This window comes from Schistocerca serialis, chromosome 6 (genome assembly GCF_023864345.2).
Source record: "Schistocerca serialis cubense isolate TAMUIC-IGC-003099 chromosome 6, iqSchSeri2.2, whole genome shotgun sequence".
Classification (NCBI taxonomy): domain Eukaryota; kingdom Metazoa; phylum Arthropoda; class Insecta; order Orthoptera; family Acrididae; genus Schistocerca; species Schistocerca serialis.
In genome coordinates this window covers 599,089,959-599,102,902 of record NC_064643.1, presented here as the reverse complement: position 1 = coordinate 599,102,902, position 12,944 = coordinate 599,089,959, and the positions used below count along the sequence as shown (strand labels likewise).

General features: G+C 40.7%; 1 protein-coding gene across 1 annotated transcript in view; it reads left to right on the top strand.

Annotated features, from left to right (window-relative positions):
- Positions 1 to 12,158, top strand: part of LOC126483615 (uncharacterized) — a 733,734-nt gene extending 721,576 nt beyond the window's left edge. Inside the window, exon 15 of the mRNA XM_050106657.1 lies at positions 8,685 to 12,158. Coding sequence (XP_049962614.1) covers positions 8,685 to 8,855 — 171 coding nt within the window. The 3' untranslated portion in view covers positions 8,856 to 12,158. The remainder of the gene's footprint in view (positions 1 to 8,684) is intronic.
- Positions 12,159 to 12,944: the final 786 nt, after the last annotated feature.

Here is a 12,944-nt window from a genome sequence, read left to right as displayed (position 1 = left end):
GCCAGTGTTTTAAAATGCTTAGCAGCATCACAGTAACAAACTGCTTTTGCTGTTTCTATTTCATATTCTAAATCTTTTTTGAGCTATTACTAATTTTCAACTTACCACACATGAGGCAGTTAAACTCTTTTCCGTAATAAAAGAAAATATGGTCTAAAGTAGCGTGTACTGTAGACGTGCTGTCAGCTAATTATCTTGACTTGTCATCTGGAAGTACCTGTAAAGCCAACGTGGAAATGTATCACGTCGTTATACATCACTATATATGAGTGAGTGACACATTACACAGTTCACATTAACATATCACTTGCAAAATTACTAGTTACATGTGTGATACTATGTATTATATGTCATAATTGACAAATTATTTTTCACTACACGTACAAATTAGACATTATATTCCATTATTACATTGTGAATCAATCCACTGTAACGTGACTACTTTGAACATCATATACTCTAAGTACTACAGCTTGACAAGGAGAAGCAGGTAGTATTTTGTTGTCAAAGATATATATACATCCAAACACTGTAAGATAATCTATAGCCAATGTGAGAGGCATTGCTGGTGTGCCAGACTTAGTTCATGTGTTGTATATAAGTCAGTCAGCGACCATTCACTTTTTAAGGTCGTACAAACAGACATAATAAACTACTGTACACAGTACATTCACAATAATATATGAAATAAGTAAAAATTTCGCAAAGTATTGAAAAATGAACAAACCATTAATTACTGGTGAGCCACACTTAACGAATGTCTTATATCATAGATCATCGATGTCTGGATGCTATAAATAGACACACTGAAGCTAAACTATTGACATTTCTTACAAAAGAGTGCTCCATAGAAATACAATTTCAATATAACTATATTATTACTGACAAGCAGGCAGAATCCTCACTTTGTCTTCGCTAAAATGGGTAAGTTGTGATGATAGGTAATAAACATGCACGAGATTCAGAGTACAAACGACACTATTTTCTGGGTACACCTTACTGGACGCACAATACTGCCAAAACGATACTCTAAAGATTGTTCATTTTTCAATATTTTGTTAAATTTGTATTTACTTCAGATATTATTGTTAACCTACTGACTAAAATATTTAATTAGGTCTGTTTGTACGACCGTAAGCAGCCTTTGGTCGCTGGTTGTCTGATATACAACACATCAACCAAGTCTAACACACCAACAATATATGTAACGTGCCTCTGATATTTGCTATCGATATCGCTACAGTGTTTGAGTGTATGTGTATCTTTGACAACAATATATTAGCTGCTCTTAGTCGTCAAGCTGTAGTTCTTAGAGCAAAGTTCGAAAATGATGTTTACAGCTGTCATACCAGTGTGGATTCGTTCACAGTATACTGATGGAATATAACATCTCAAAGTAAGGATGAAATATAAAGTCTACTTTTTACGTGTGTTGAAAATAATTTGACAATTATGACATGTCATACACAACAGTACACATGCAAATAGGTATTTCACATGGTAAAGTGGTATGTTTATGTGAGGTGTGTAATGTGTTACTTATACATGGTGATATATTAAGAAGTATACAGACAATGTGATACTTTTCCACCTTGGTTCTACAGCTGCTTGAAATAAAAAAGTCGGGGATATTAGGTAATAGACCGATTTAAATAAAGATCGTCTACATTACAATCAACGGCAGACCATTATTTCCTCTATTAAGCATTTGGAGGCTATCGATCCCCGCAAAGACAAAATCTTTCTTTAAGACTTGATCGTTCACGCCTCTCTTATGTCTCTTTCTTTAATTGTATAGTTCGTCATGTCAGTAACGTCCGTGTGATATTTTGCGGAGCGAAGAGAAATGCCGAACAAGATTATTACCGTTGCTTTGACTTGAGCATTTTTTACTTGTGCATGTTAAACACTGGAGTATTTCATTGGAATTGTGTAAAAAGAATTACTCAGTCTTCCATTCCTTACTGAAAGCATGCTTTTCAGTATTCTTTTGTTTCGACTTTGTTGAGAACTGAAACACAAGAACAGTCACAGTAATAACCATATAAAACCCAAAATAATAGATACAGCAATAGTCAAGTTGACAATCTGAACGACAGAGCAATATTTATGAGAGTAAATCTGAACAAAACACGAAGCGCTAGCAGACTAACAAAACAGCGATACTCCTACGAAGTTAAGCCAGTTAACATGCGAAAGCCTGTGCTTTTAGGGATCAGCCTAAGAGAGGCTGCTCCACACGATTGCTAGTAAACAAGCGAACTGTGGGCTACAGCGAAGCTTGACGTCACTACGCGAGTAGCGTTGGAGGAAATGGCTTCCGTGCAAAGCTTTGCCTGGCCTGGTCTAAATACAACTGAAGGAAATATAATTTGTATACCAAACGCATTTCCCCTTCATTTTCTGCATGGCGTCTTCAGTAATCTAGAATATGTATACATATTTTTTTCTACTATTTAGTTCATGCTTAGGATGTTGCATATATAGGTTAGAAACAGTTGTGTCACTTTTTGATTTTCTGTGACCTAATAAAAATTTAAATTATACTTACAGATTTAAGTTGATTTTGATCTATATGTTGCGGTTTTGTTTCTTCGTTAGTGCTACTCTTATTCTTATAGTTGCCATTTGAATATTTGTTTTCAGGCTTAGGAACTCAACACTTGTTACAATGCTATGTTTTAGGTGGTGTTGACAACTGTCGGATGTTATTGCCAACTAATGAATGTGTTTTTGTGATATCTGTGACCCGGTTGCGTGTGCATCTGTTTTTGTGTGAGTGTGTGTGTGTGTGTGTGTGTGTGTGTGTGTATGTGTGTGTGTGTGTGTGTGTGTGCGCGACGTGGTATTTATTTCCTTTGGTGTGATACAAGTGATGGTATACACAGTTTTTTACTTTTTGTATGGTAATGGTGTAAGTATGTATGCTCGCGCTGGTGTGTGTGTGTGTGTATGTGTGTGTTTGCATCAAAGAGAGAGAGAGAGAGAGAGAGAGATTATGAATTTGTTTTAATGTGACAGCATGATTTTTACCTTATCATTCCTTTTATTAAGTTTAGTAGAGAGTGTATATTGACGTTTGTTTGCTCATTTATCAGATTACTTCTCAGCAATGGCTATCTAGATGTGCTAGTTTTACTGCATTTGCATCAGATATTTTTCATGGTTGCTTATTCGGATTGTTCTCATATCGTTGCATGTTTGTAGGATGGTGGTCGTTTTATTCTAAGGGCTCTGCAAATATGAAGTGCTTTTTTTTTATACTTACAATACCTGATGTGTTCTTCTTACCATGTTTTAAAACATATTCAAAAGTTGACAGTAACATTAGACAGCCGATAACACCAACGAAAAAACATAACATCAAAACAAGTGTTCAGTTTCTAGTGCGGTGAAGTCTGAAAACAAATTTTCAAACGGCAATTATAATGAGAAGAACAGCGCCAGCAAAGGAAGAAAAAGACAAAATGCAGATCAACATTCACAAAATTTTAAGTAGAAATTTAATTATTGCTATCTCATAGAAAAGCAGAAACCGCCACAACTTATATACAACGTCCTAAATGTAAACTAAATTGTATAAACAAAAATATTTACATATTCTAGGACACTAAAGATGCTGTGCAAAGAATAAAGGAGAAACGCATATGGCACAAAAATTATGTTTCGTTCGGCTGTAACTAGATGGTGCCAAAGTAAAAATTATCACAATAACCTAAACTTATACAACTATTCATTGGCATATTCCAGGCGAGGCCTATGTAGCCGATATTTTGTTGTAATTTCTTGTTGGGAAGTAATTTTACCTTCCATGAAACAGTCCATTAATTACTTTGCTAATTTTAACAATCCCAAAAATCACTGTCAGAGAGAACGCACACTAGGCAGCAATTTGACTATATGCTTATATGTAGTTTATTCTTGTAATATACACGAAGAAGCCAAAGAAACTGCCTAATATCGTGTTGGGCCCTCGAGAGCAGGCAGAAGTGTCGCAACACGATGTGTCAGGTCTGAAGTAGTGCTTCAGCGAATTGACACGATGAATCCCGCTGGGCTGTCCATAAATCCGTGAGAGTACGAGGGGTGGAGATCTCTTCTGAACAGCACGTTGCAAGGTATAAGCTCAATAACGTTCATGTCTGTGGAGTTTGGTGCCCAGTGGAAGTGTTTAAACCCAGAAGAGTGTTCCTGGAGCCACTCTGTTGCACGTCTGGTCGTGTGGGGTGTGTCAGCGCCCTGCTGGAATTGCCCAAGTTTGTCGGAAAGCACAATGGACGTGGATGAATGCAGGTGATCAGACAGGATGTTTACGTACGTGTCACCCGTCAGAGTGGTATTTACACGTATCAGAGGTCGCATTTCACTCCAACTGCATACACCCCACACCATTACATAGCCTCCACTAGCTTGAACAGTACCATGCTGCCATGCGGGGTCCATGGATTCATGAGGTTGTTTGTGTACCGTACACGTCCATTCTCTCGATACAATTTGAAATGAGACTCGTCCGACCAGATAACATGTTTCCCGTCATCAACAGTCCAATGACGGTGTTGACGGGCCCAGGATAGAAGTAAAGGGTACACGAGTGGGCCTTCAGCTCCGAAAGCCCCTATCGATGAAGTTTCGTTGAATGGTTTGCACACTGAAACTTGTTCTTGGCCCAGCACTGAAATCTGGAGCAATTTGCAGAAGGGTTCCACTTCTGTCACGTTGAACGATTGTCTTCAGTGGTCGTTGGTCCCGTTCTTGCAAAATCTTTTCCCGGCCACAGCGATGGCGGAGATTTGATATGTTACCGGATTCCTGATATTCACGGTACACTCGTGAAATGGTCGTAGGGGAAAATCCCCACTTGATCGCTAGCTCGGAGATTCTGTGTCCCATCACTCGTACGCCGACTATAACACCAATTACAAACTCACTTGTATTGATAACCGGCCTTTGTAGCAGCAGTAACCGTTCTAAAAATTGCGCCAGAGTCTTGTTGTCTTATACAGGGCGGTCCATTGATAGTGACCGCGCCAAATGTCTCTCGAAAAAATCATCAAACAAAAAAACTACAAAGAACAAAACTCGTCTAGCTTGAAGGGGGAAACCAAATCGCGCTATGGTAGGCCCGCTAGGTGGCGCTGCCATAGGTCAAACGGATATCAACAGCGTTTTTTTTTAAATAGGAACCCCTATTTTTTATTACACATTCATGTAGTACGTAAAGAAATATGAATGTTTTAGTTGGATCACTTTTTTCGCTTTGTGATACATGGCGCTGTAATAGTCACAAATGTATAAGTACGTGGTATCACTCAACATTCCGCCAGTGCGGACGGTATTTGCTTCGTGATACATTAGCCGTGTTAAAATGGACCGTTTACCAATTGGGAAAAAGTTCTATATCGTGTTGATGTATGGCTAATGTGATCAAAATGCCCAACGGGCGTGTTATATGTATGCTGCTCGGTATCCTGGACGACATCATCCAAGTGTCCGGACCGTTCGCCGGATAGTTACGTTATTTAAGGAAACAGGAAGTGTTCAGCCACATGTGAAACGTCAACCACGACCTGCAACAAATGATGATGCCCAAGTAGGTGTTTTAGCTGCTGTCGCGGCTAATCCGCACATCAGTAGCAGACGAATTGCGCGAGAATCGGGAATCTCAAAAACTTCGGTGTTGAGAATGCTACATCAACATCGATTGCACCCGTACCATATTTCTATACACCAGGAATTGCATGGCGACGACTTTAAACGTCGTGTATAGTTCTGCCACTGCGCACAAGAGAAATTACGCGTTCTATTTAGCGACGAAGCGTCATTCACCAACAGCGGTAACGTAAACCGGCATACTATGCACTATTGAGCAACGGAAAATCCACGATGGGTGCGACAAGTAGAACATCGGCGACCTTGGCAGGTTAATGTATGGAGCGGCATTATGGGAAGAAAGATAATTGGCCCGCATTTTATCGATGGTGCAATGTATGCTGATTTCGTACGTAATGTTCTGTACCGATGTTACTACAATCTGTTTCACTGCATGACAGAATGGCGATGTACTTCCAAGATGATGAATGTCCGGCACATAGGTCGCGTGCGGTTGAAGCGGTATTGAATAGCATATTTCATGACAGGTGGATTGGTCATCGAAGCACCATACCATGGCCCGCACGTTCATCGGATCTGACGTCCCCGTATTTCTTTCTGTGGGGAAAGTTGAAGGATGTTTGCTCTCATGATCCACCGACAACGCGTGACAACATGCGTCAGCGCTTTGTCAATGCATGTGCGAACATTACGGAAGGCGAACTACTGGCTGTTGAGAGGAATGTCGTTACACGTATTGCCAAATGCATTGAGGTTGATGGACATCATTTTGAGCATTTATTGCATTAATGTGGTATTTAAAGGTAATCACGTTGTAACAGCATGCGTTCTCAGAAATGATAAGTTCACAAATGTACATGTATCACACTGGAACAACCGAATAAAATGTTCAAACGTACCTACGTTCTGTATTTTAATTTAAAAAAACCTACCTGTTACCAAGTGTTCGTCTACAACTGTGAGCCATATGTTTGTGACTATTACAGCGCCATATAACACAAAGCGAAAAAAGTGGTGCAACTGTTAATGTTGTTGTGGTCTTCAGACCCGAGACTGGTTTGACGCAGCTCTCCATGCTACTCTATCCTGTGCAAGCTTCTTCATCTCCCACTACCTACTGCAGTCTACATCCTTCTGAGTCTGCTTAGTGTACTCATCTCTTGGTCTCCCTCTACGATTTTTACCCTCCACGTTGCCCTCCAGTACTAAATTGATGATCCCTTGATGCCTCAGAACATGTCCTACCAACCGATCCCTTCTTCTAGTCAAGTTGTGCCACAAACTCCTCTTCTCCCCAATTCTATTCAATACCTCCTCATTAGTTATGTGATCTACCCAACTAATCTTCAGCATTATTCTGTAGCACCACATTTCGAAAGCTTCTATTCTCTTCTTGTCTAAACTAAGTATCGTCCACTTTTCACTTCCATACATGGCTACACTCCATACAAATACTTTCAGAAACGTCTTCCTGACATTTAAATCTACACTCGATGTTAACAAATTTCTCTTCTTCAGAAACACTTTCCTTGCCATTGCCAATCTACATTTTATATCCTCTCTACTTCGACCATCATCATTTATTTTGCTCCCCAAATAGCAAAACTCCTTTACTACTTTAAGTGTCTCATTTCCTAATCTAATTCCCTCACCATCACCCGACTTAATTAGACTACATTCCATTATCCTTGTTTTGATTTTGTTGATGTTCATCTTATACCCTCCTGTCAAGACTCTGTCCATTCTGTTCAACTGCCCTTCCAAGTCCTTTGCTGTCTCTGACAGAATTACAATGTCCTCGGCGAACCTCAAAGTTTTTATTTCTTCTCCATGGATTTAATGCCTACTCCGAACTTTTCTTTTGTTTCCTTTACTGCTTGCTCAATATACAGATTGAACAACATCGGGGAGAGGCTACAACTCTGTCTCACTCCCTTCCCAACCACTGCTTCCCTTTCATGTCCCTCGACTCTTATAACTGCCATCTGGTTTCTGTACAAATTGTAAATAGCCTTTCGCTCCCTGTATTTTACCGCTGCCACCTTCACAATTTGAAAGAAAGTATTCCAGTCAACATTTTCAAAAGCTTGCTCTAAGGCTACAAATGCTAGAAACGTAGGTTTGGCTTTCCTTAATCTTTCTTCTAAGATAAGTCGTAGGGTCAGTATTGCCTCACGTGTTCCAATATTTCTACGGAATCCAAACTGATCTTCCCCGAGGTCGGCTTCTACCACTTTTTCCATTCGTCTGTAAAGAATTCGCGATAGTATTTTGCAGCTGTGACTTATTAAACTGATAGTTCGGCATTTTTCACATCTGTCAACACCTGCTTTCTTTCGGATTGAAATTATTATATTCTTCTTGAGGTCTGAGGGAGTGGTGCAACTAAAACATTCGTATTTCTTTACTTACTGCACGAATATGCAATAAGAAATGAGGGTTCCTATTTTTAAAAAGCGCAGTTGATATCCGTTTGATCTATGGCAGCGCCGTCTACGGGGCCACGCATAGCGCCATCTGGTTTCCCCCTTCAAGCTAGACGAGTTTCGTTCTTTGTAGTTTTTTCGTTTGACGCTTATTTCGTGAGATATTTGGCCCGGTCACGATCAATGGACCACCCAGTATAGGCGTCGCCGACCGCAGCGCCGTATCCTGCCTGTTTACATATTTCTGTATTTGAATAGCCGGCCGGAGTGGGCGAGCGGTTCTAGGCGCCACAGTCTTGAACCGCGCGACCGCTACGGTCGCAGGTTCGAATCCTAACTTGGGCATGGATGTGTGTGATGTGCTTAGGTTGGTTAGGTTTAAGTAGTTCTAAGTTCTAGAGGACTGATGACCTCAGAAGTTAAGTCCCATAGTGCTCAGAGCCATTTGAACCATGTTTTTGTATTTGAATACGCATGCCTCTACCAGTTTCTTTGCAGCTTCGGTGTATATGGACCAGTTTCCGTGTATTCCACAACAATAGGAGGATATTTTGTTGATCCTGTATGTGGACGTGAGGCAGAATTCCGTTAACGTACGGAAGTCTTATAATACCCGATTTTGTACGTCCTGTTCTCGTGTGTCGACAGGAGCTGTTCACGTGGGACAAGGGCAACCAGCTGACGTACCCGGTGCGCTACCACGAGATGGGCTACCACCTGAACGCCACGTCATCCGGAGGTGGCAGCGGGAGCGTCGAGGACCGCAGCGACTCCGACACCTCCAGCGGCCAGGTGCACACCGGCATCGAGGTTTCGTAGCCGCGCCACCCGCAGCCGCCGCTGCCGCACCACCTCCAACACCGCTGAGTGATTACCGCGGCGTGACGCGGCTGCCCGGGCACTGGCTGGCGGTGCCCGCAGCGTGGGGGCACTGTGCGCCTCACAGGAGGCGCCTGGGGGTGGCAGCAGGGGGACCGAGGGGAGGTTACGGACACTGTGCTGTTCGTAAGATGCCGCAAACTCTAGTGGTTTGCATGCCGGTTTTCCCTCCCATTCTTAATCCACCGGAAACTTATTTCCTTTCATTGCTCTGCACCCGTCAGACAACCGCGGACTGCTTAATTGAGCATAACAGGCTATAGAACTACGGCATATTTATCGTGGGGAGACGACAGTCATTGATCAATTATGTTAAGAATATTTTACTTCTAGACACAATCATGCATCTGTTTTCATATTAATGGTGTCAATAACATAAAACGATTTTTCGATATAAATATCAAAAATAAATCTCCTTATAGACTGGCATAATGATATTTGTGGACATCCAATATCATGCAGGAAAACGTGTCAGCTACTTACTTTTATTGAAACTATTATTGGTACTTCTGTCGAAGCTGCGTGGAGAAAAATCTTTTATATGCATTGACTAGTTTTGGGCACGACGTCCATTATAAAAACATCGCTTTCTTCATAAGTATTGGCACGTAATACAACCAGTACATTTGCAGACAGCCACAACTGGAAATAGTGAGTGACATTTACGACCTCATGTACAGAGTGTTATCAATCTTCCTAGCCACGTAGCACCAGTTAACTGTTGTATTATGTATCAGTACATACGATGAAGTCAACGGTTTGATAGTGGGCGTCACGTCCGAAACTAACCACCGTAAATAAATGATTTTTCGCACCGCAGCTTCGACAGAATTATAAATAATTTTAATATTGATATGTATTCAGTATTACCCACGATGATTCGATAATGACGTTACACACATTCAGAGATGATGGAGAAACGTAAATATATTAATCTGAAAACAGACGATGGAGTCGAATGTTATAAGCGATTATCGTCCTTCGATAAGGACAGAATCTGAAGATAAAGTTGAAGCTTAATATTTTCCCACAAAAATGTAATTCCATCTGTTCGAAAATCGATCTGATAGCTCTGACAATGGAATAAACGTACCATCACAATTGTGGCTAAGATTATAGGCTAAGCAACTTTCTGAGGGACCAAAAGAAGAAAAAGAGTCTGGAATACATTGGCTCTGAAATTCATCCCTTAAGAGCTATGGGCAGTTGTTCATCTTCGCTATTGTGAAACACATCTCCTGTATTGCAAGCTCTTTGCTTTCCATATTTTACAGGAGGTAGTATGGACCAACACAAGAAATAATGTCCAGTAAGTATCGGGTGTCAAATGCATCCCGTAGAAGCTATGGGTACTTGTTCAGTAGAAGAGATGTGGTTCAAAGTAGCGAGGATGAACAGGTTCTCATCGCTCTTAAAGTATGCATGTTTACCTGCCATTTTCTTCTTCTTTTGGTCCATACTATCACCTCTGGAAGTTACCTTCCTTACAATCTTAGAAACAACTGTACCGATACATATATTCTACTGTCATAGTTGTCGGAACAATTTTCGCTTACAACTTCCGAATCGATCGTTTCCGGACTAAGGCTCCTTACCTCAAATTAACACATGTACCCTTCTTCGTCATCCCCGAAACTTCGTAACATCACCACGCAATACCAATATCATCGTAGAGGACCTCGCATTGTCATTAAGTTAACATGATCTGCTAGATTTTATACTGGGTGTATTGTAATTAATACCGAAAACTGAGACAGGTGAAAGTGCACGAAAATAGAAGCAAAAACGTTCCACCAAATTCGAATCTCCAAGCGACACGTTTGCCACATAATTGTGAATACGGACTTCACTCTAAATTACTGCCCCTGTTGGTAGAAATGTATGCGAAATGTAAACGTTTTGGTTGTCCCCGAAGACTTAGGCGCAGATTTCACCCTCGGTCTACCTTAGCAAGAAATAGAATACTACTTCAGCCCATTGTGTGGTACATTTTTCTGTATACTGTGAAACGTCCCCTTTGAACAATTTATATATGACTGTGCTTAAACTGACACACAATATTTTGTTAGCGCAACGCAATCTGACCTTCAAAATTCCCTCAGTTTAAGCACAGTCATATATAAATTGTTCAAAGGGGACGTTTCAACTGGTACCAGTTCAAGGAGGTGTCTCGCGTGTCGCCCTCGGACTTGGATGCAACTCTATACTCGTCTCTGCAGTGAGATACAAATTGTCTATGACACCCCCTGGATGATCTCGTAAATCTTGAAAAGGTTGTAAAATTCTCTGCTCAGTTCTTGAGTCGGATCAATGAAAGAGGTCTTCACATCACTCCCAAGAAGGCCCCAAAAAGAAAAATATCGAGGATGGATGTCAGATGATCTTGGATATAAAGATGTGGCCCCTGTTAGACAATTCCATCACTGACCATATCGGGCGTCACATGTCGTCGTCTTACGTAAGCAGCAGAAAGTGTCGGTGGCCGCATACATCTGCCACGTTCCACAACCATGGACAGTGGAGAAATTCGAGCCTAATTAGAAGAGAAATTAACCGAAAAGTTTATATTTCACAGACATTTCTACTAAGTAGGGCGATACTTCCTACTGAAGTCAGTGGCGACTCACAATCACAAATTCACAGTTGATTTGTAAACTCATGTTCATTGGCATGTTTTTGCTTTTATTAACTTACACTTTACCAACGTCATTGTACACTGTTAATTATGATTTATCAGCTACAGCAGAAATTTGTCACTTTTTTTGTCACGCTATGTTTCTTCATATGTTGCTAACCACTCCCATGATATCCTCTTCAGCTCTTGTTCACTGGTGTTTTTTCTATTTCTACCACTTAAATACAAGTAGCCATTTCGCGCTGTGCTGGTTCAGTGGAAGAGGAGAGACAGTAGCCTATGTACACAGCTTCGAAAATGTAGCCAAATACGTGTGCCAGAGCAGAAGAAAGAATCCAACTCCCTTTCTGCTCCGCTCCATACTATCGTTACAGGTGTGTGTGCCCCTCCATACCAGTACGAATCATTTGAACCGAAGTCGATACGGTGTGCAAACCGTTTGCAATCAAGAGTTAAGGAAAATGACTCACCATTAATATAAAAGACTTATTTGGATGGATGTTATATTCTGATATCATTATTCTTTGTACAAAAACTGTATTATAGTACCTTAACATTTGTATGTAACCAATTGACACGACTACAATAAAATATAATTTACGATGGTATCCATTCTTATATTGCAAAATATGTTTCCTCATATAACATTCAATTAACGATAAGAGAACTACTTTCTCTTATCTCCGAGGTCTCTACACAGAACACAGTAATTTACCATGTAATTTGGCTAAACCATCCATTATTGCTGCAGCAAACCTTGTTGGCAAGTATTATTGAATTTTCCCATATTGAGAAATGAGAGGAAGCGAACTGTTTTACTTGCTAAAAGTCTTTCTAAAGCCAAGACCGCATAAATATTTCTTCAATTTTCAACCACAGGTTTCGACAGGTTTTGTTGTCGTCTTCAGGTCTTCAAAAATTTTTGTTGCAAAACGTATGGTCTACCTTAGACGGCGTGTATCGCAGTGTACATTGGCGCGCACCCTGAGCTGCGTGCGGCTCATACAGCATGTATCTTGTAAGCGTGGTCCTGTTCCAAGCTGCTATAGTGGGGATTGGATTTGATTGTTTGAGGGAAGAGACCAAACAGCGAGGTCATCGGTCTCATCGGATAGGGAAGGACGGGGAAGGAAGTCGGCCGTGCCCTTTCAAAGGAACCATCCTGGCAGTGGCCTACTATGGTGGGGTCTGCTGCTGTGCTTAAGGTAACATGTGATAGTTTATGATATTTTTCCGCCACCTTCTTCTACCTTCTTGGTGATGTAATGGTAATTTTCTTTTAAGTAGGTCCAGATTTCATTTTATATGTTCTTATGAAGAACATTTAAGTTTCTATTACTTGTAGTTTATTTTAGCTACGTAGTATAAAAATATAGGAACATACTCCTTTCTCT